General features: G+C 31.1%; 1 protein-coding gene across 2 annotated transcripts; it reads left to right on the top strand.

Annotated features, from left to right (window-relative positions):
* The first annotated feature begins 21,501 nt into the window (after nt 1-21,501).
* LOC129306904 (splicing factor-like protein 1) lies at nt 21,502-25,082 on the top strand. Of its 2 annotated transcripts, none has more exons than XM_054947714.1 (2): nt 21,502-21,720; nt 22,657-25,082. In XM_054947714.1, the coding sequence occupies exon 2, from the start codon at nt 22,782-22,784 to the stop codon at nt 24,903-24,905; it is 2,124 nt and encodes a 707-aa protein (XP_054803689.1). In that variant the 5' UTR covers nt 21,502-21,720; nt 22,657-22,781; the 3' UTR covers nt 24,906-25,082. The 2 variants fall into 2 exon arrangements, with proteins under 2 accessions (XP_054803689.1, XP_054803682.1); XM_054947707.1 differs by having other exon boundaries at nt 22,637-25,082.
* Nucleotides 25,083-25,832: the final 750 nt, after the last annotated feature.

Here is a 25,832-nt window from a genome sequence, read left to right as displayed (position 1 = left end):
GTCATTTAAAAATTCACTAACTCGACTTGAAAAAATTTATAATGTATATTATGAAAACATGAAATTCCACTTGGGAATCGATTGTTTAATAAAAAAACATCAATTTCGACAAGTCACTTTTTATTAAACAATTGATTCTTAAGTAGGGTTTCATTTTTTTTTCACAATATACGTTAGAAATTTTTTTAAATTTAGTTAGTAAATTTTTAAGTGACGCTTTTTATTAAACATTCAATTCTCAAATAGAGTTTCATCTTTTCACAATATACGTTAGGAATTTTTTCAAGTTGGGTTAGTGAATTTTTAAGTGGAGCTTTTTGTTAAATAATTCATTCTCAAGAGGGGTTTCATGCTTTCACAATATACGTTAGTAATTTTCTCAAGTTAGGTTAGTGAATCTCTAAGTCACCTTAGTGAATCCCAACTCACAAATTACATTTTTTTATCACAATTAAGGACCATAATTTTTAACTAGGATTTCAAAATTTTGTGGTCGGTAATTGGAATTAATGTTCTTAGAAGGTCTTTAATTGTCATTCTTCCTTAAAAAATTGATTAATTTAAATATTTTTACTTAAAATTAAAAATTTTAGATTAAGATGTCCTTTATGATTAATGCTTACAGTGTTTTTTTACTAATTTTAACATTGCAACCTTTTTTTAATAATAAAGATCAAATAGATGATAGAAGTAAACTTAAGGACTTAAATTGATAGAAATTAAATTTTAAAAATAAAATTAATAATTTTGATAAATTTGAGGATTAAAAGTTGTAGTATCCCTTAATTACACAATCATTTAATGAAGGACAATTTAAAAAAGATATCTTAAATTCTTCATGAAAATTATTTTTTAACTCTTACTTATAAAACAAAACAAGGAATTATGTGAAATTTATGTTTCTATTTAAAAATGGAGGGATTATAAGCAAAGAATTTTTCTTTTTTTTAAAAAAAAAGACTAGATGCTGACATTAAAAAATTGTTTTGTATATAAAAAGAATCCCCCCATTCAGTATTATAAGGTAATTTTTTTTTGAAATATTATGTTTAAATATATAAAGCATTTTAATCTTTCAAGATGTAATTATAAAAGATTTTTTTTCAAAATTTGTCTTAATTAAGGGTTATAATTAATAAATTTTTTAATTAAAATATCTTATTAAATAAGGATAAACATAAAAAGATGTACAATTTTAAATGTCATATCTAATTCACTGGTTAAAAAAATGTGACTACTTAATTGAAAGGTGTAAATTAAATAAAAATACCTTATAGTTCTTTATGGGAGGGGCATTTTTTTTACATAGAGGATTTACAAAATAAATGGTTGATTGAATAATTGTGAGAGATATTTTAATAAACATCACATTAAATGCTAAAGGAAGGTTGTCGTATTACTTGATAGTAACAAAGATTCTTCACACCAAGTTGCTGAATGGTATTTCTTCCTGTGCTTAATATAACACAAATTTTAAAAATTATTTTGTTTTTAATATATAAATTATTTAAAGTAATTGATTTTTTCAATTTCATCCTTTTTATTTTTAACATTTGAATTCATATTCTCATAGATATCAATTTATTATGATTTTTAATTATAATGAAGGACAAAATAAAAAAGTTACATATCTTATATTGCACATCAGAGGAGGGCATATTAAACAACAGAGAGAGACAATTACTATTAGAGGCGCCCTTTTATAATTTATTGCTTTTATTTAATTAATTGTTGACATCTCACCTGCCCTGCCTAATGGGATTGGGAAGTTTATTGATAGATTCAAAGTTGCATGTTAACTAAAAGTCTAAAACCATAACTAACACGATAATTTAACTTCCTTTTTATTTTTACTTTTATTAAAGTAATATCTAAATAATTAATATAAGAGGATTTTAATTAATCAAATGATATTAAATGAAATTTATTTTAAAATATAAAGAATAGCTGTAGACTCAGTATAACATCCTCAATTTTAAAATCCAGATTAATTAAGCTTAAATAGATTAATAAAGTGTATCTTTGAGGTGTGTGGCTAGAGAGACTTAATGGTCGTGTTTGATCTCGATTTCAATACTAAACGCGGGTTTGTAGGAGAATCGAGTCACCTGGGAATGGAAGAGGAAGAAATTCTGAAGGGAGTGATTCTGTGCCATGCTCTGTGGCTTGTGGTTGATCTGCTGTGGCGCATGCGTGACAACACGCTTAGAAGAAGCTCTCTGTGCCATGCGCTGCGACACATGGCCAGAATTTTGTAGTATTAAGTTGCGAATTTGAAGTGTAAAAGAAGAGAAAACAAAAGAGAACGAGAGAGTGGCAAAAAAGCTGAGCAAGAGCTTGAAGAAATTGATTATTGAAAGTAATTTGGAGCTTATAAACACCCAAAATAAGTTTACTTGCTTAAATCTTTCTCTCTTCTTCCATTTTCTTAATGGTAGAGGTTAAGGTTTGATTGGTAATGGTGATTTTCGATCCCTAGAAGTTATGGGCCCAAACCCATTGACTTAAATTGAGTTAATGGGGGTAGATTGAGCTACATAAACTTAATATTTATGGTTTTATCATGATTGATTGTTGGAGGACATTAAGTGTCTAAAATTTCCATAATTTTGGTGGTTGGGAATAATGTGATTTCATTAATGCTCAATTAAGAGCTCAATATTACAAATGAGAGTTATAGAAAGCTAAGAAACCTTATGGGTACTTCTACATGAGTTTAGAGTAAATCTTGAGTATTAAGAATTGATGAAATGCTAGTAGGAAATAGCTCAAAATGGATATTGATATTTTGCATGGTAAATGCTTGTAGTGTAACTACTATTGGCACCATTCAAGCTTCTTGGAAGCTTTGGGAGCGAATAGTTAAGGGGTGAAATCTTTAATCTCTCAAAGGTTTAAGGTAACTGAGAAAATTCTATCTTATGCTTGTGTGTGACTATTAATTTATTGATTTATAAATTATCATTTGAAATGTATAATATAAAAGAGATGCAAGTATGGCTTAATTTGTGAAAAAATTCACTATATCAAATTTGTGAGTTTTATGCCTTATGATGCAAAATTTTTCTTGAGAACAATAGTGGTAGATTTTCATATTAATGTTCATTAGGAGTGCAATGATTTCTACAATTGAGAAGCAAAATGAATCTTTGTTTAAAAGGAGTTTAATGATGTTTGAAAATAAAGAAGTTCAACAATTTTAAAGGTGTGAGGTACAACAAAAATAGGAAAGTTCAATGATTTTGAAAGTGTGAGGTATAATGATTGTGAATTGGGAGTTCAATGACTAGTTTGGTTTTGAAGTTCCATGAAATGTGTTTTGAGAAGTCCAATGATTGTGTAATGATAAAGTTCAAATGAAAAATGATAATGTGAAGTTCTATGAATTGTACATGTGTAAATTATGGCATGAGTATCTATTGCATGATCTTGAGAGGCGGGAGTTTACCTAGGAAGCGGAGTCGATGATAAATTCACATGGTAAGGCTCCATCTGTGTGATGGTTTCCTAGATTAATTCTATACATACTGTCCCACTAGTTCAATAAGGAACTATCCTACTGGTTCAACGAGGGACTCAAACATAACTAACTATCTACCGGTTCAATGAAGAAGCTAGTCCAGGCTGTATGACACCTCATAGTGTGAGAAATGGGAGAAACCATGATTCGTAAGCGAGTTGGGTATGCTTTGGCCCGGTAATCCCCTCACAAGTGTTTAGGCTAGGGAAGTCAAAGAATATAGGCTATCTCATTGAGTTATAGCCCATGGTTTCGTGTCAGAGGAATAAGGAGGATATAAAGGAGATGTGATCTTGCATATAGTGAGAAAAGGCATTTGTTGTCTATATTGAGTCTATAATGTGGATTTGTTAAGTTGAGTAATAATTTTTGCCATTAGGCTTGTCAATAAATTGTTTGAGCAATTTTATTTATATGAAAGATGCTAAAAGCATGGTTTCTCCAAATGAATGCTACTATGTGAGCTAAGTTGTGAATTCTTATTTCAAATGCTTCTCATGAGTTAAAGTGATAATTTTACTACCACTTGCATTTAAAGTAATTATTATACATTAGTATGGGCTAGTCGGACCTTAGTTACTGAGTAGTTGTACTCACCCCATTATCTTCAATATTTCAGGGAATAGCTCAAGAAGTATTATACACAAAGGAAAATACCCCGACGCTTAAAATCATGATCCATATGTAATAGGCCTCTTTATTTTGGATAATTTATGTGTATGACAATTTTGATTGCCAAATAAGATTTTCCTTTTTGCTACTTACTTGCATTAAGTGAAATGTAAATTGTAATGGTATTTTGGGCCTTAGAGAGAGAGTTGATTATTATGTGTTATGTTGATAGGGCCAAAATACTAATGCAAGTGAGGATAGTTAATATTATGTGATGATTTGGAAAATCTTAATGAAAATTATAGTAAACTCCTCCTTCCTATGATTTTGAGTTAAGGGGTTGAGTAATGAAAATTTGATCTGAAAATATTTCTTATGTTTTGGTGCATTGTACAAGTTAATTTTGTTGAGTTGTATGTGGTCATTTGGTGTCAGTGGCCATTGGTCCTTAATTTTGGGTTAGAACACTTGAAATTTGCGAAAGTCGATGTAAATGTGTAAGTTTTAAAAAGGATGTCCAATTTTTGTTTAAAAGAAAATTTGAGTCTGAGACTAATGCCTTTGGTTTGTGTCGGGAAAAAGCTTTCTATAGACACCTAGTTCGCATTATTTGGATGTCGGACGGAGATTTGGGACACGTCAGAAGTTGGCCCTAATGCTATCAAATTGACAGCAAAATTCACTGTCAAAATTTGTGCATTTGAGCTACAGTACGTGTCACAAAGGCAAACATGCCGCGGCGCATGTTCAACGAACCACGGCACACGCCTTATAATTTTTTAGAATTATTTTTGTTCTAGATTTTTGTACTTATGTATTTACTTATGAAATGATCCCTTACTTCTGTGTATTTGCGAACTTTGATTTGCCTCTTTAGAAGGCTTGATTTGATTTTGGTTTTATAATCTTGAGCCCCCATTTTGTTAATCAATGAAAATTCTATATTTAATTATTACTATTGTCTCATCTCCCTAATTACTTAGAATTTGATTCTTAATTGTGAGATAGGAGGAGGAGGTTATTACAGTCAGCATTAATAGAATTTATTGCAATTTATATTTTTCAAATTAAGTTAATAGCATCAAATAGCAGTCGATAATTTGGTTTGGCAATATTGGGTAACGTTGTTGAAGCAATTTGTCTTGAAATTTTTCTTCTAAATTACTCCCTCCAGTCCTTAATAAAATGTAAAGTTAATCAATCTCATATTTACTAAGAAATAACATTTATATCTTTAAAACTATTAAAAAAAATTAAATTTTAAATTTTAGCCTTCTTTATAATTAATTACTATAGTAAATTATTATTTTGAAATTCAAATAATAATAAATAAACAAAAGATCAAGTTGAAAAAAATATTAATTACTGTAACTTTTTCTTATATTAAGAACCCAAAAAAAACTTTCAAACTTTACATTATATTAAATATCAAAGGAAGTATATATGTTGATAATGAGTAATCCATTAATTACTCATTTACACTCACGACTAAAAGAAAGGGAATACTAATTGGAAAATTAATGAGAAGCGGAAAGTTTCCCTTCTCGGCCTGTTGGTGATTAAAAATGTAATTATATAAATATCTTTTTTACATCAAATTAATTACGTATGTATGGCAAAAAAAAAAAAAAATCAAAGATGGCCATGAATGTTTGGAAAAGTGATACTTGACTCAAAGAGGAGGGCGTGTGGTTTGTTTAAATCAATTTATCAAAATTGGGATGAATCAATGCGTTTGATTGATAAGGTCAACAAAAAACCAATTTGATTGATTGATGAACTCATCAATCAAGACCCTCAGAAAACTCTCAAAATTGATAAAATCAATACAAATAGCAAAAAAAAAAAAAATCTGCTTAAAACCAATAAAAATTAGTTTTTATTTTTGTATAATATATATATAATTAAAATTATATTATTTTAATCACCACAAAATCCGTCAAAAATTGATTATGAACAAATTAATAAGCCTTAAAATATATCACCATTATTTTATCTACAATAATTAGGTTAAATGGAAGGAATACATTTCTCTCAAACACGTTCAAAGATTCAAATTCTATGGACATAAAAAATCCTATTGAGAGAGTTACTTTTAATTATATTTTTTAATATTTAAATTTGACTTAAATGCTTTTATTGAAATCACTTGCAGAAAAACCAGTAAGAGATGATCTTAATTAAGGTCTGCAGAGGTAAAATCTGCCAGCATATTAAGTTCAAATGAACGGAATACCACATTTTCTCATGCTTCAAAGAAAATAAGGAAAATGAGGATTTAGAAATATGTGGTTCATACCAATTAAAATTAAAATTAATCTTAATAGTACGTTTACGTGAAGACTCTTATTAGTTAAGTAAGTGATTGAGAGTTTAAATTATAATTATTGTGTATGTAATACTATCTTTATTTTAAATTATAAAATATTTTTAGATAAAATTTTACATATCAATAAATTTCATTAAATACACTTAATAAATTTATTTTTTTAAAATAAAAATAAATTTTTAAAAATATCAATAATTTAATATATTGAAAACAGAAAGTAATAAAAATTAATTATAAAAAGAGAAAGAATAATATTAAAATTAATATATTTAATATAATTTTAATATATTTAAAATATCTTATATTTTAAAATAATTTTTTAAAAATATTTTATAATTTAGAATATAAAAAATAATTTATTTAAAAAATATTTATTTATTGCTCTCAATACCTTTGAGAGATATTTCTCTATAGGTGGCGAAACCTACCTCTCATACTCAAATACACACGCAAGTGTGTGGTCCAGGCAATGAAAATCTAAGCATGCAGCTCTAAAAATGACGTGGAGTTAGCGGTTACTGTCGTTGAATGGACATCGAATTTAATTCTCTCTCAGATATCCATATCATTTAATTATACTTTTTTTTTTAATCTTCTTCTGCCTTTCAAAATTTAAGGGGAAGATAAAAGTTTCAGAAGAAGATTTATTTCATTTTACACATTTAATAAGGTCCAAACAAAAAAAGAGTAGTACGTGATATTAGTACAAGTGGGTGCGACATTTAAAAATGAAGATAGAGAAACCATCTGAAAATTTGAAAAATTATCGGGTGAAAAGTGTGTGTAACAATTAATAAATAGATTAGTGAGTATTGGTTTATTATTGTGCTAATTAATATATGGGAAAGTGTCAGTAATTAGTTTGTATACTTAATTAATTATTTAATATACTTTTAGGGTAAACATTTCCCAAACTATAGGTTGAATAACACAATAAATTTTAAACCTATTTATTGTATAATTTAATTTTTCAACTTTTGAATTCGTAACAATTTCGCTTTGATGTTAAGTAGAGGATGATGTACATCTGTTACTTTCATATTGGTAGGGCCTATTAGATCATTCACATGTAATTTAAAAATGAGGTGTTACATATCTAAATCAATAGATCCACTATCATGAAGTAACAGGTGTTATCTCCTACTTAATATTGGAAGAAAGTTGTTAAGAAATTCAAAAGTTAGGGTAACAAATTGCCCTGTAGTTTAAGGGGATAAATTACTCTTTTAATCCATATTTTTATACAATAAAACCAAAACAAGTGACTTTTAATATGTTAATAATGTTAATGATAAAAATTTATTATAAATAAATAATATATAAAATATTATATGTCTTAATTTAATTAAAAATAAATATCTTGCTTTAAGTGAATAAGGATAATTTTATAATTTTCTCTCTTAATATATTATATGTATAGTGCAATACAAATAGTATATTCCTGAGAGACCAAAGATAGACCCTTCCAATATTACTCCCTTTACCCTAATTGATGAGATATTTTTTTTCTTAAAAAAATTATTTATACCAATAAAGTTTATTAAATACATTTTATAATCTTAAATGTTATATTTTTATAAACTTCAAAAAATATTCTTTATTACTAAAAAAGAGAGGGGAGGAAATTTATTTAAGGAGTAGAATAATGGAGACTAATATTAAGATAATCTTCATTAATAAAACCTTTTTTGTTCAAAACGTTTTATATTTTGACACCAAATCATTTTAAAAATAGGTTATGAAATGGGAGGGAGAGTATTATATTTTTAATCACATCAGATATTTAATTTATTTTATGGATACAGCGAAAAATTGTACATGGAGATAGTTCGTGGACACTAATGACTTCTACTATTTTGTCAAGTCATTGATCTCTTCGCATCTATATCTTTGGAAACCGATCTTTTCAAATATTGTTTTTGGGTTGAAATATGTGGTTCCAAAGAAGCCACGACAATGAAAAATATGGTGAAACTAAGCCCTATAATAAAAAGTAATATTAATTAGTGTTAAAGTATAAATATGTCCCATTGTATTTTTTGAACCGCAATTGATATCCTAAAATATAGGTCCATATGAATAAGTTTTAAAGCCCAAGGCAAATTATTAGTGAAGCCTAGTATGTACAGTTGCCCCTTTCAATTTTTTTTCCACAAAATCATATATTAAAATATCATAATATAGTAATTCTAATAAAGTACTAAATTGATTTGATAGATGGATGAAAATTAGTGTTAACAAATTTCTCCTATACCATTCTTTGTATTGGGATAGAATGTGAATATTAATATTGATATAGGGTGGAAATACATTTTTAAATAGGGGTAAGAGTACCAATTTAGTCACGAATTATTTTTTAAAAACTACTAGATAACCTTTACCATAAGGCAGTATAAAATAAATTATAAACTATTTAAATTAGAGTGCCAACATCCTCCATCAAATCTAAACTAATAGCAATTTTCTCTTTCACTTTCTCCCCTTTTCATCCCTATCTTCTTCTTCCTTTCTCATGATAAAGTTTTGTATAGTCTCAAACCAGTCATTATTGGTAATCACAGAGACCCAATAGCCTTCTTCCTCATCAGTACCCTCCAAAAGCTATTTCTCCAACTCTTGAAGTCGACGGATTGATTTTAACATACTCAAATTTATAGAAAAGCTTATATAACAAAATTCGATCCTAACATCTTTAGGCTGCAAGCATATTCAAGCATGCCTGAATATTTAAAACTTTTTAAAAATATTTTTCTCTTTTTTGAACCAATTTTAATTTTTAACTTATTTTGTTATAAACAATATAAACACAACAACACACTCAAAAATAGTAAAATACATGAGATAAATCATAACAATTACATCAATATTAATAATAAAATTTGAAAAGTGAATTACTTAATTTAACAATGAAGTCATTTTTTTCTCATTGACATTTGATAAGGCTAGCTTATAAACTAGAAGGATGAAATTTTTTAAAATCAATAAAGGGCAAGCTAGCTTGAAAGGTGAAAGTGAAAGTTTTTAATGTTTTTTTTATAAATAAAGAAATATAAAACAAATCTTGACAAGCCTATAGAGGTTCAAACAACTTAAAAGTAAAAGTTTAATAGAACAAAATTTCATAATTCCTTCACGAAAAAAGATGAAAAATTTAATGATAAAGTTTGAAACATTATGCTGCCCATTTTGTCTAATCCCCTATTTCCCTCTACTCTATTGATTGACATTACCATTATCATTATCATTTGAAGCTATATTTGAGTTCTTAATGGCAGGCACATCAACTTTTGAAGTTTACTCAAATGATTTCCTCTCATTTTCAATTATCATTTCATTACCTACAATCAATGAACAAATTTTATAATATAATTTAATGAAGTTAGTTTCTAATCAAGAATATATATATATATATATATATATATATATGAATAATAATATATTACCATTATTTTGAAAACCATGCAACCAATTACTAATACAAATAAGAGCCTGAAAATTATTAGGAAAAAGAGTATTTCAATATTCTATAAGAATATGTGAACTAACACTAAATAGAAATTCCACTACACCAGAAAAAACTATAGATGATGATTGTTTTTTCCAATAAAGAACAGTTGACATTGTGAAAACAGATATAGGATGGTTGTTTAACAATAGTCCTATATAGCTTGCTTTTTTTAATAGGACGGTTGTCACAACAACAACCATCCCGCATGCCTTGTGTTTTTTTTTCCCAAAAAAAAAAGTCATTTAGATCAATTGTGGCATGCATATACTATATCATTTGGATCTTTATGGATTAAGCACAACTACAATTGCAAGGATACTACTATAATCATTCTAATACTTATCAAACTTTCCTTCTATTATTTTAGCCATTTCATTGATTGCAAGATCACCATTGAATATATTTTCATCTTACAAGAACCAAATTTTTTACACTTAAGAGAAATACAAATTTGAAGTAGGATGAGATGACCCAGATACCAACCTTGTCATAACATCAAATGGCCTTAAGAAAGTACACATTTTCTCCCCTCTCCTCCACACTTTATGTGTTAGGAAAGATATGAAACCTATATCATGGCAAGATAAGCTAGTAAATGCATAACGATGTTTTGATTTACTTTCAAGCATTGCAAAAGTAGAATTCCATCTAATCGATATGTCCATTTGCAAGCCCATCAAACTATTAATACTACTAACTTCTTCAACACATTGCTTGAAAGAAATCATCCTTGCCTCTAACCTCTTACACACTTAATGCTTTCCCTAATCTTGTTTAAAGTTATACTTGTCACTTTCAAACCCTCTTGAACTATCAAGTTTATAATATGGACACAACAACTTATATGAAAAAATTCTACTTTACAAATCAAGCTTGCACTATTTTGCAAAGCTAGCCCTTTTTCAATTTCTTCTACATATTATCATTTGCAAAGGCATTGTCTAAAGTGAGAGAAAATACTTTCTTATTGATCCCCCATGTCACCAAGAAATTGTACACTTTTCTAGCCAATTCTACCCCACAACGAGGAGGTTCCATGTGACAAAAAGAAAGTATTTTACTATTTAACATCTAATGTTCATCAACAAAATGAGCAATCAAACATAAATTACCTTCAAAGGTCACAGTAGTCTAACAATCAGATGTCAAAGAAATTATTTCAATACTATTTAACAATTTTTATTTCAAAGCTTCTTTCCGTCCATGATAGACTTTCATGACATCATTTAGTGTTGTTTTTCAAGTAATGCATTTCACAATAAGATTCAAGTTTGTAAAATAGTTCTTAGATCATTTATATTCAAAAATGGAATAAGGAAGATCATGTTCAATTATTATCATAGACAAAGTATAACATCCCAAATTTTTAATTTTTACATTACCACCGATTAGGGATTGAATTAGTGATTTAATATGGGATTAAGATTCTGGATAGTGAAGTATTATATTGATTCATTTGAAATGTTATATGAGCAGATATGAGCGAAATAATGAAGTCTTGAAGTAGACCGTGTGAGCATAGTGAGAATTACCCTCACTATGCCACACACAACGGTGAAGGATGGCTGCACCATAGTGCATGGAGTAGAGTTATGATAAATGAGAACATGAAAAATAGAAGAGCGGTTAAGAGAAAAGGGGTCAAGTGTGAAGAAGGAGCCAAGCTCTGTTAGGGTAAGTGATTCTGGGAGAAAGGACAATATTTCTGACTTATTACTTATTAGGTAAGTCTTGTATTGCCTTAACCTCTGATTCTACCCTATTTTCTCTTAGATTTAACTATTGAGAAATTAAATTCAGAATTTTTAAAGAGATAATTTCTTACCCTATAGTAATAAAAAGGTTCTTTAGGACTAAACTAGTACTTTATGATTGGTTTGGGTTAGAACGATAAAGTTTTGAAACTATAAGCTCAAATTAACCTAATCTAGAGAGAGAGTAGTGACAGAGAATTTGATTGTGAGGGAGTTAAAGCTTATATAGAGTGGTAATCAGTTATAGTACTTGTGAATGAGTATGAGTAGCAAAAATGATAGTGATTTGGTGTTAAATTGCTGTAGTTGGTGCTTTTAGTCAATGGAATCATTGACTCTGGGTGCCTAAATTATGTAGATTCTTGTGTGTGATGAATTTAATAGCAAAAGGAACTTGGGGTTGTGGAACACAGGTAACCCTTTTTATTGAATAGAAGGATTGAGGTAATTGTATAGTTTGTTATGCTGATTAGTTATTATAACTGTGTAGAAGTAAACGTGAAAATTGTGAATGTTATGGTTTTATAGGTTTTCATGTATGATTTAGCATTGTAAATGGATTTAGCATGGAATTAAATTTGTGAAATGATAGTTGATGATTTCTAGTTTTATTTGATATGTGTATATATATAATGTAAATTATGAAAAAGCAGTAAACTATATGTGAAAAGCATGATCATAGGGATGAGAGTTCACCCAGGGTATGTGTAGATGTGTGTATGTGGAGATGTGACTAAATAAATTCATATGGTTAGGCTAGCATCATGGGACATCTGGTGTAGCATATTATGGGCTGGTACTATAAGTAATCCGGTATAGCACTATGTTAGGATCGTCACTATAGGACATTCGAGAAATTTGGCAACTCCCTAGTGCCCATTAGGATATACTTAGGAGTGAATGATGCCTTTATCATAATTGTGAAAAAAGAGAAATCATAGTCTATAGGTGAGATAGATTACCTTTAGCCAAGTGTTTTTACTATGAAAAATATACTTGAATTAATCAGTAGTTAATCCAATAAAGCCTATGATTTCATATCGGGGAGCTTTGAAGGATTAGTAGATAGATGATTATACTAGTGTGTGAAAATATGTGAAAATGATTTATATGAGATACTTATGAGTTAAGCTATATTATGATAAATAAATATGCTATGCTTTGGTTTTACTACTTTGACATGGTTACTTTGCTAATAGACAATTAATGATCTATATTGGTTACTGAAATTTTGTTCTCACCCGTGGTTATTTATATTTTTAGGTTCTGGTAGTATTAGAACAAAGAAAAAGGAAATGGGCTAAGTGCAAACTCTTCTAATAAGCCTATTGTAAGATGGTGTAACAAATATGCTTATTAATAGTGTAGATTAGGTGTATAAGTTATCATAGGAACAAGTGTATTACGTAAACATATGTAAATTTGTGAATGTGTGTATGTTTGAGTGAATTTGATATCCTAGCCCTTTGTGTGTTTTGTAATGTCCACCTTGACATTACTAAGACAACACTCATATATCGTTGTAATAATTAGGATTTAATAAAACCCCCTACCAAAGTTACCACAACTCAAGGGCTTGAAGATAATTAGTTAAAACATAGGAATTCTAAGAAAACCCTTTTTAATATATATTATTTGAGCTCAAACCATGGTTAAAAATTGATTAAGAGCAAATATCAAAGCATGGAAATCAATTCACTTCGAAATAGACTAAAATAAGCCTTCTAGCCTTAATCTGGTCCGTCTGCCATGGCGCAGGCTATGCCCACCACGACGGATGGCACAGAAAGACGAATCCCTCACAGGCCTATTGCATCGTGGCACAACAATCATGCATCATGGCGCGCACCTGCTATCATGACTTTTCTTTAAACTTTTGAAGCGCGCCATTTCGCCATCCGACATTTGATTTGAACGGTTCTGTCCATACGAAGCACTTTGAGCCCTCTAACTAATGGCACTAGTTTCACACTCAAACAATCAGTCATCTAAAAGATGAACACCCAAACCCAAAATAGTTTGTTTTCTCAATAAAACACATACTATGGTGTCCAACCTACCATACACAATGCCATTAGCCCCAAAGACACCTTGGTCATCTCAAATGGACCACACACCACATAACAATTCAGTCATATCACACAATTAAGCAATCATGCTCAAAATGACCACCAAACCCCTATTGGACAATAACACAACAGGGTAGATAAAATTAAACACACAAATCAATTGGTCATTTTGGCACTCAAAATACTTGACATATATTACATGTAAGCAACTTGGCTAAGCACACACTTAATCCATATCATCATTCTTAAACCAAGATATACATAGTTATCACAAGATTCACCCAAGTAATATCCAAATAATGTCATGTTCCTAAGTTGGCAATAGTGACAATATTCGTTACAAAACCAAAAAGGAGAAAGGGAAGAGCTATACTATAATGCTCTTTACTCTTTAGACGCTCCTTCCTTCCCCTTGCTCCTACCAAAGCCCTCACTTGTAAAATTTAACCACAAGATGAGATAAACATCTCAGTAACTAATATAGTTCATTAAATTTTTATTACCATAAATAACCATAAAAAAGTATCAAAACCATAGTAATAACAAACATACCATAATTATGAGATAAGTGTATCTTTTCTCAACAAAACACATAGTTTTACACTAACACAATTATCTAACCATCGAACCTCCAATGCTCCCCGATATTAAACCATAAGCTTTCTTAGATCAACCACTTATTGACCCGAGCATACTTTTTATGGTAAAAATACCCGACCAAAGGTAATCTAACTTGCCTACGGACTTTAGTTTTTCTCTCTACACACACTTGTGATAGAGGCATCATTGACTCCTAATTGCACCTTAATAGGTACTAAGGAGTTACCAGACTGCTCAAATGTCCCATGGTAACAGTCTCATATAATGCTAGCCTAAATGTCTTATGGTGTTAGCCTAACCATATAGATTTTTCACTCACATATCTCCACACACACATATTCCTACATATCTTGGGTGAACTCCCGCCCCCTATAATTATGCTCTTTCACAATTTTTACTATTTTCCATCACATTTCCACGTCACAAACTTATATACATAGTATATACATTTCAATTAAAATCAACAATCATTTACAAATCAATTTTTCATGCTAAAATCACTCATAATGTCAAATTATGCACAAAACTCTTCAAAAACCACAACTTTATCATTTATAATTACTTTTACATAGTTATAATAGTTAATAAACACAATAAACTATATGGTTACCTCAACTTTTTGTCAAACAAAAAGGGTTACCATGGCTCAACATTAGCTCCACAGGTTTATACGCACGATATGGTCCAAGAAAAGCTCAATTTACACCAATAAGTGATAATTGTCAATTATCACTTTAGATAACTCCGAATTCTCTGGGTTCTAAGCGTCTAAAATATTTTAATTCTTTTTCTAACAATACCAACCATTCCCACACACTTTAACCATCCTATTAAACATTTCAACATACCAAATTTGCTAATCAATGTCCTACATTATCTCAAAATCTTCAAATTATACTTAAGGTTTCTTAGCTTCCTATAACTCTCATTTGTAACATTGAGCTCTTAATTGACTAGCCATATTATTCCCAACCACCAAATTGATGGAAATTTCGGACACTTAATGTCCTCTAACCACCAATCATCATAAAACCATAAATATCAAGTTTATTTAGCTCAATCTACTCCCATTAACTCTATTTAAGTTAATGGGTTCGGGCCTATAACTTTTAGGGATCAAAAATCACCATTAGCAATTAAACCCTAACCTCTACCATCAAGAAAATGGAAGAAGAGAGGAAGATTTAAGCAAAGAAGCTTACCTTGGGTGTTTATAAGCTCCAAATTACTCCCAATATCAGTTTCTTCAAGCTCTAGCTTAGCTTTTTCACCACTCTCTTATTCTCTTTTGTTTTCTCTTCTTTTTCACTTTAGATTCGTGACTTAATACTATAAAATTTTGGCCATGCACCACGACACATGCATAGAGAGCATCTTCTAGGTGTGTTGTCACATATACGCCGCAGCAAACTAACCACAAGCTATGGAGCGTGGCACAGAATCACTCCGTACAAAAATTCTTCCTCTTCCATTCTCAGGTGACCTAATTCTCCTTCAGACCTGCATCTAGTGCTGAAATCGAGATCAAACATGCCTTTTAGGCCTCTTAGCCACACACCTTAAAGATACACTTTCCTAATCTATTTAAGCTTAATTAATTTAGATTTTAAAATTGAGGATGTTACATATATAATAATGTGGCTCTATGAAAAATGATTTGTGAAAGGAGTCATTTTATTCATATTAGCTTAGTGGACTTGTTTTCTTGTACTTATTGATCCTTTTGATATTTGAAAATCTACCAAAAGAGCATGCTTGAAGCATGTCCGATAAAATTGGGAAGTATTTGTCATGATTTCCCACTAGTTTATTATCTATAAAATGGTAGTGCTATTTTGAATGATCATCTAACAATATAATTCTTTCCTAAACTTAAACTTTTTTCTATCCAAACAATCCATCCATTAGAAGAAGCTAGCTAATGACTTCAACAAAGAAGCAAAAAGCTTATGATATGGAATCGATAATGATTCCTACTTATAAGCATTGCCCATATTGACTCCTAAATTCTAGAATAAAATTAAGAGAATGTAAGAAGATTCCTTAATAAACTTCTATATTTATTTTCCACTATATCATATTGATTAGTATGATAATGCCTCTAATTTGATCAATGTGATATATTTCATAGAGAGACACTAAAGTAACTATAGTACCTCATCAATAGGGAAAACTTGATGTATCAACTTCTAAATAAAGATGAAGTATTTAATTAGTAAAAGGACTTTCCATGTTATTCCCTAAATTGACTCTGAGGAAAAATTATTTGATAATTTGAATGAAGATTTATCAAGAAACTACTTGAATCCTTATTTAACCTTGTGTTCACTACGAATGGTTCTTACATCCAAAAGGTTATATATTTATATGTCTGTGTGTGTGTAATGTCCACCTGACATTACCAAACTATTACACTTAATTCACATGCTCACCATTTAAGGTCTCACACAACCCTCGCATTATAAAAATGATAAATATTCAAAATAAGAAAAATAAATACTTTTAAATATTTGAAATCCCAAAACAATTTCAAAAACATTAGAAATCATTCAAAAATATATTTTTATTGTACAATGAAAATTTATAATGTGCATAATCATCGCTCATTATGGAAACCAAAGCAAAACAATCAATTTTTGAAAAATGGCCATGTATTGTGGCTAGTGCCACATGTGTCATAGTATGTGGTACGAAACCATGAGATCTTATTTTGTGTCATGTGTCGTGGCATATTATCATGCGCCACAGCATACACGACAAATTTTTTGCTACTATGATAGTTCATTAACACAAATTTCATATGTGAACCATTTTCTCATACAATGTCCGATTTGAATGATTCCAACGCCTATATGAAGCTTATAAGATAAGCTATCTAATGACATAGGTTTGGTTTCAATTTGATATATTGTTTAGATACTTAGATGCAAAATGACCTTTTTTTCATTTCCCCCAACTCGAGTGTCCCTATTCCAACCCACACATCATTAGCTATTTCAATAGCTTGACCATGTCCAATAGGAAATACTTAACTTGATTAAGCAATAATATCTTACAAGTTACAAAATATCACACAGTTGGCTATCAAACTGCCTTTTTCACACAACAGGGCCTATATTTCAAAATTTCACATATATACAATGCCGGCCAATTGCTCCCACATCTACCTCTTTTAGATAGACATATCCACATGCAATGCAATCTTAGCCTAGCAAGTCATATTTACGACATGTCACACCTTCACACATATCAAGGCTATGATTTACACAATCACCACACAAACACATCAAATCATGTTAATACTTCATATGGAAACTTATAACCTTAAACATTTATAATACGAATTCATTACACAAAACTCCTATAATATAGCTGTAGCCTTTACTACGCTTGTCTTGAATCTTTTCCCTTGCCTTGCTCACAATCAAAACCTATAAAAATGTAACTATGAGGTGAGAAAATCATCTTAGTACTAGAATAACTCATAGCTATCAATTAATATACACAACTATAAACAAGTAAGGCTTATACACACACACACACACACACACACATTATACATATCCAAATAAATGCATATCCATTTTGGCCAACCATTTTCGTACTCTAGCATAATTATTCTACCATCCGAGCCTCTATATTACCCAAACTAAAATTAAAGGCTCTACTGGACCAATTACATACACATTAATTTGAGCACAACTTCAGTGATAGAATCACCTAGCCAAGGTGTTCAGTCTCACTTCCTAACTATGGTTTCCCCTTATCATAGACGATCAAGGCGTCATTACTCCAACATTGCATCATACAGATGCTCAAAAGTGTAAATCTCTAACACCGTACCCTTATGGGCATTCATAAGGGGTTCTCTAACACCACATCTTGTTGAGCACTTAGAAGATTATATGCCTTATAGTCTTTCACTACTTCTCTCTACGAGTAAACTCCTACCCTTTAATATGATCATGCTCACATCTCATATATACAAACCATATGTTTGTAATCCAAACCATATATATGCACACACACACATATATATATATATGTATGTATGTATGCTTTTAGAAGTTCATTTCTTTAGAATCATTTTCATGTATACCACGCTCATTTTGCAAACATGAAACAACTTTAACACACACATACACACATAGCATTTATATATAGTCATATCATTACCCACAAACAACTAAGCTAATTAATCAAATAAAGTGAATTATTCGATCACCTTAACTTTTTTGTTATTAGCAAGGTTATTCATGGCATTCTTTTGATCATTAAGCATCACACTCATTTCCAAGACACCAAAGCATACTGTAGCACATCAATCTACACAAATTAGCACTATTAGTCAATTACTAAATTGACCACGAGTACTAATTATCACTATTAATCATAATTAATTATTCATTTATACTCAAACAACTACTTTAGGTCTCAACTACCTCATTAAACTTTCTCTCATTTTCACAAGTTCTAACCCAATCCATACTAATTTTCACCCCTTTTCTATTTATTAATTCAATGCTAATTTAAGTTTATTGCTTAAAAGCTTAACCATTAATTCCCAAACTAGTAACAAATCCATAGTTCAATTCCCAAGAATCCTTTTATTACTAAAAGGTAAGAAATAAACTCCTTAAAACTTTCTAATTTCATTTCTCTATAACTTAAACAAAGAAAAATTAAGGTAGAATCAGAGCTTAGGATAATATGAAACTTACTCAGTAAGCAATTAGTCAAAAATATCTCCCAAGCTCCTAGAAACTAAAGCCCTAGTAGAGGTTGGCCTTCTCCCTCCCTCTCTCCCTCTCGAGCATTCCTCTTCAACTCCCCCTAATTCCACGAGCTGAACACGTCACTAATAATTAATTTTCTATGCCAAGCGTCGTGAAGCATACTGTGTATGCCACAGTGTGTGGTACAGTGAGCGAAAATTCCATCATGCTCGTACATGTCGCTCCAAAATCCCGTTCTTCGACTTGATCTCCATTCAACATTCCAAGGAGTTAAAACATCGATATGCCATCTAAAATCCTAATCACTCACTAATTTATTAATTTACCTTTAATTAGTAATTAGTTTCAGGATGTTACAATATGCATGCATGCATGTATAGAGTATAAAATGTACATTATATTTAATGATGATGATTATCACTATAGGTTCAAATTTGGTGATGGATGTCATACTTTTGTAATCAAATGCATTCACATAAAGTGGTATTGTCTCAATATATGATTGGTATTGCAACAATTTTTAAGAAGGTTTCCCTGCAAGCATTCATAACTTTTTTGATTGCTTATAAGTATCTTTGTATTGTAGACAATCATATTCTTCCTTCTTACTACTAAAAATATTTTCTTTATATTAAAAAAATCACATAAAAGAACATTTAGAACAGAAATCCTCACACTTGGTACTAAGTTTAAGGTGGTGAGGAAGATGGGATTGCTGGTAAAAAAATGAAATAAAGGAAAAAAATGCTCAATTTTTTTTTTTTGCTAGGAATGTCTAATGTTCTTAAGTTAATAACAATACATGAATACCCATGAACTCTATTTAGTGAGGGCATTCTTCCCCATCCCATTTAATTTGCCTAGCATAAGTTAAAGTTGACTGTTTAAAAAAGAAAGTAAATATAATGTGCAAACATACCTAAAAACTTGTTTTCAAGAGCTTTTGGTATTCTTAAGTTAAAAATGATGCATGAATACTCATTGACTTTATAAAATAAACTAATGTTCCCCAACTTGTTAAGTTTTATCCTTAAAGTTTAACATTCAATGTCAAATTATTTCAATGGATTAGGGAAAGTTAGAGCCAATGATTTGGGCTAAGTTCAATAGGCCAACTCAAATAAATTTAAAAAATCTAAAGGCCAATCTTGAAAGTTTAGAAATTTTTTTTTACTTTAGGCTTATTTAAGACTGCCCGAATAAGCACAAAGAAATTTGGGCCAATCCTAAATTTGAATACCTGAATTCCTTTTTATTATCAACAAAATTAAATTAAAAATCATAATTTTTTGAGATAAAAATTGAAATTGATTAAAAAAGAATAAGATAAAATAAAATAATATTTAATAATTTGGGCATTCAGGCTAGCCCGAAAGCCCAAGGTGTTAGGCTAGACGTGGCTATGTGAGGTTTTTTTTTTTTTATGTTTGAGCATTTTAAGCCCAATACAAATAAACTTAGTTTGCTTGAATTACTAACTCAAAGAAAAGTTGACTTTTTTTATAAAGTTAATGAGTACTTATGTACCATTATTGATTTAAGGATGCTTGAAGCTCTCAAAGAAAAAATTATGGATATTTTTGTTCCTTAATTCAATATTTTAGACCCATGTTAACGGACGTTAAATGATTTTAACAGCTTAAGGAAGGATGCCCTCATTTTAAAAAGTTAATGGGTATTTAAGCACTTTGTTGACTTAAAGAACACCAAATGCTTCTAGCGAAAATTTTTTTGAATATTTTTCCTTTTAACCCAAAAAAATTACATTCTAGTTTGACCAAAAAATACATTGACATTATATAAATGTATAAATTTAGGGAATACTTAGTTGGAGATGAGTGGATGGCATTGCTAGTTAAAAAAAAAAAAAAAACAAAGAAAGAAAGAAAGAGATGGATGGATTGGAACGAAAATTCTAGTAAGTTTAATTAATAAAAAAAGAAAAATGAGTTTGAAAGTTTTTAATTAGTGTTTTTTTTTTTTTACCTTGTCCCACTTTTTTTTTTTAAAAAATTCTTTCCTGCCCTACTCTCCCCTCTATTCCCATGAATCAATTATATATATATATTGTCAAAGAACAAAAATAAAGGGATTTTTTATTTTTTTTATCCAATTTTTTTTTTAACAATGATTGAAATAGGTTAATCATATTCGCTGGGCAGACTTTGAACTTTACTAAGAAATAAGTTTAATTAATAAAAAAAAGAAAAATTTGGCCAAGAAATTTTAGTCGTTGCAAGGTTTTATTGGCCCTGAAGTAGGACCATTAGTATGCATGGATGGATACTTCTCATTATCCAAAAATAAGTAATGGGCCAAAATCCTAATTAATCAATAAAATGACATTTAGTTATTCACATTTGCGGTTAATTACTATGACAGTATCAGGATAAGCACACTCTTTAGTCTATGGAGGCCGAACCGACGAAGAGAGGATTCTCAGGTCTTTTTCTTTTCCTCAGTTCAGTGACGCTTCGCTGCACGGCACGCCGAGAAGGAAAAAGTCGACGAAATTTTGATCAAGATTAGTCGGCGCGACGTTCATGCTGGATTACAGTCTTGTAAAATTCAAAAGTGAAAAGAGGAAGACAGGTATGGTGCTCCATTCTTACTCAAGAATCTTATAGACTCCATCTTTTTTGTTTTTTTGTTTTTTGGTTGATGCCACCTTCATACCACGTAAGCATTTGGACTACAGGTGGAATGAAAATTATGCTAAGATTCAATGTTTTGAGCACTAGTATAACGTCCGATGTAATCGGCTTTTCTTAGGATTGATTCATGGCGTGACTCTGCGGGTTTCGTTATTCATGTTTAACACAAAATTTGCCCTATAAAACAGATATTCTGGAGAATGGGGAAGTTTCTTTGCTCGTGCAGCTTTTGATGTTGAGAAGACGTATGCCTTGGATGATCAGAACACGGATAACGTTATTTTAGGATTGACATAAGAATTTCTTGGGTCTATGGTTTGATAGAGAAAGTTCAGTTGGCGGCCTGAAACTTTTAATGGAATATATTTGAATTAAATTCAATTATTTGGATTTGCAATTTTAATTGAAGGCCTATTATTTGTCAAGGGTCCCTCCCCTCTCCGTGCTCGTATATGTCCTCTTGTTAAATTTGTTTTAGTTCAATATGATGGAAGGACTTTGATCTGTCTCTCTTATTATTAATAAAGGGGAAGATCTGGAGTTTTATTTGGTTTGAATCTGTAGGTTGTTTATTATCTTCCTAATTTAACAAATGTGTCATCCTGCATTTTCATTCTTAGTGGCCTATTGTCTTCCACCTAGTTTTGGGTTTCTTGGCTGTCACTTTCCTGTGTTATGTTTCAAAGGTGAATGCCATTGGTTCCAGTTTCACCTCCCTGTTTCTCACTTTCTCCTATTGCAATTCTTAGTTTGTTTAAATGGTTTAATATGTTTAAGCTTCCCGATGGATTCAGTTATGGTCAAACTATTACAATTTTTTATATGCTTTAATAGATTGGGTGCTTCCCAACCAGGTTGTAATACTTTTGCGCAGATTGGATACAAAGTTCATTAGTCGGTAGTAGATATGCAGAAACTTCGACCATCATGTGTTTCCAGTATTATAAGGAAAATTAGCGTTATCTTGGGCGAACTGACGGATCAGTGAAGGAATTACTGATGGAGCAATACATTCTTCAAAATCTTTCAGACATGATTGGTGAAGCTAGAGATCAAATTGAATACCACCTCCGAGTACTTAAAAATGAAGTAGAAGATGAAGAAGATGGATCATGTGAAGAACTAGAAGAAGATTCTGGAGAGGATCCCATTGAAGAAGGTGAGCAAAAGCAGCTAGATGAAACAACTCTTAAAGAGAACGATCATGAATCAGGATATGTTAAATCAAATGATAAGAAGAGGTGTCTGAATGTTGCATCTGGTGAATTATCTACATTGCTATGCTATCAATCACAAAAGAAGTGCAAGCAAGTGGGATCTTCTGGTCCAAAATTAGAGTCCAGACCCTCAGATCTGGAGCTCAATAATGACTCTGTAACTGCAGTGGCATCTATTATTGATAATTGTACTTCCGAAGAAGGTACTGGGAGTTCTGGAAAACGAAGGCGGAGCAGATGGGAACCACAGTCTGAGGATGATGGCATAAAAGACGATCAGACCTGCAAGAGGAGGAAAACCAGGTGGTCCAATGAGGACACTCAACTAAAAATGCTGGGGCCACTTCAGCTGCCTGATTTTGCAAAAGATTTTCTTGTTGGATATGAGAATAATCCTGAAATTCAAGGGCTGAAAGCTGAGCTTCTTGAGATTAATAGAAGATTGCATGGACCTCTTTATGATGATAAGCTTGAGGGAGAAAGATCTCCTTCACCAGAACCAATATATGATGACCTTGGCCTCAGAATAAATACAAGAGAAAAAGGACTTCGTCAGAAACTTGTCCAGAAACGTCAAAACATCATATCAAAGTTGATCGAATCAAACCCAAGTTTTAGCCCTCCTCCTGATTACAAGCCTCCGAAACTCTTCAAAAAACTCTACATACCAGTGAAAGAATTTCCAGATTACAATTTTGTTGGCCTTATAATTGGGCCTCGTGGAAACACAACGAAGAGAATGGAAAATGAAACTGGGGCCAAGATTCATGTTAGAGGTAAAGGATGCTCGAAAACACCCATCAATTCTGATTCTTCTAAAGAGGATTTACATGTGTATATAGAAGCAGAGAACAAAAATTCACTGGATGCGGCAGTTGCCATGGTTGAAAAATTGCTAATCCCAGTTGAAGGAAGAAATGAGCACAAGGAAGCTCAATTAAAGGAGCTGGCCATGCTGAATGGAACAGTTAGGGATGAAAATGTGTGCTATGTTTGTGGTGACGTGGGACACCAGTCATATGCCTGCCCTGACCTTCAATCAACTTTCAAACTGAACTCATGCAATACATATTTTAGTACCAGTTATTCAATACCTGCCTGTCCCTTGGACGTACTATCTCCACAGAATGACTCTGAGCAGGGTTCTGGTTCTGGTTTTAGCTTCAGTTCAACACAGAGTAGACAACGGAGGCCAGAAAAGAAATCATTGATGAATAATCTTTATGTTGGCAATCTACCTCAAGCGTTTGATGACAAGAGATTATCTGAGCTGTTTTCTCCATTTGGTAAGATCACTGAAGTAAAAGCTATCAAGAATCGAACAACTGGAATTTGTAAAGGGTATGGATTTGTCACTTTTGACAATGCCACGGATGCACAGGAAGCTGTGACTCATTTGAACGGTTTAGAAATAGATGGTAGGGTTTTGAAGGTAAGGATAGCAGGGCTTATGTCAAATACTGAATCTCCAAGATTAATTCTTCTTCCAGAGCGGTCTGGTCCTGCAGTTATATCCCAAAGTGTTAGAAGCCAAACATATTGGCCTGGCCCATTACATTTTATGCTGCCAGAACATCCAACTTCGTTTCACGACAGTAATGGTATAAATCTGTTTTCATCTGGTATCAACTCACAGCATCGTCGAAGCTTTTCTCCTCCAAGCTACAGCCCATGCCCTTCTGATTTTAGTAATTCCGGCAAAGTACGATTTTCATGCAACTTTTCAGAGCAAGGATTTTTGTCATCTGGCAGTTCAATTTCAGAGAGTCCTGGCTCCCAAATTCAGTCATATTTTATGACACCGCCACTCCAGAACGCTGCATTGTCCAATCCTGATTGCAGATCAGAAGATATAAATTCTTTCCCTTCTTCATCGCAGAGAAGGTATTACACTACACTTAACTGAATGGACATACGCGGATATTCTGCTTTTAACAGGAGACTTTTTTGAAGTTGTGTTCCTAGTAACCTGTATAATTTTGGATAGAAAAACGAAATCCCCCATCCATCTCTTTCTTTTCCTTCTTTATGTACTGATAGTGGGAAAGGCCAAGAGAAAATAGAACTACAGAAAACTAATGGATTAACTTTTTTGGCCTATTTTCATTTTGATACTGTCCTTCCGAGTTCCGAGTATGTGCCCTTAGCCCTCGATTATGGGGAGAAGACTAACCCCACCTTCCAAGTTCGATCTTTCAGTAACTAAATTTTTAAAGAGTTAAGATGTTTTTGCTCTTATAGTATATTGTCAACAGTACTCAATATCTTGAACTATTAAATAATGGAATATTGTCTTTAAATTTATTAAAACTTTTCAATGTTGTTCCTAACGTTAAATCAGAGTCGATGTCCCTTAAATATAAGCGAGTCCCCAAATTAGTGATATGTGTCTTTTGAGTGTTTTTTATCCCTAAAATTCCTTCAAATTCTCGAGCTTATTGCTTTGATCGGCGGATGGAGCATTTGAATGAACTGGGTCTATGAAAATGGTTAGGGTTCAGCCCTACTCGGTGATGGTGTAGTTCAAATTAATGTTTTAAAAGATGGATTGGATGCTGAGTTGTAAAAGTCAACAGTTTTTCAGTTTTTATGATTTAATTGATTAGATCATTGATTTAACTGTAATATAATAATTAAATAAAAATAATATTAATATATATATATATAATAAATATAATAAAAATATATAGGATGTTAATAAAATGATATAATATGAATAAATTATTCCCTCCGTCTTAAATTATAGGACACTTTTGAAGGAGTTTTTTTGTCTTAAAATATAAGATACTTTGGGTAGATTAAAATTCTATTAAATTTATCAATTTCAATATTA

The sequence above is a fragment of the Prosopis cineraria genome, unplaced genomic scaffold, assembly GCF_029017545.1.
Source record: "Prosopis cineraria cultivar Desert tree isolate PC_DT_omini unplaced genomic scaffold, ASM2901754v1 PC1, whole genome shotgun sequence".
Taxonomy (NCBI): Eukaryota; Viridiplantae; Streptophyta; class Magnoliopsida; order Fabales; family Fabaceae; genus Prosopis; species Prosopis cineraria.
This window is presented reverse-complemented; position numbering and strand designations above follow the sequence as displayed.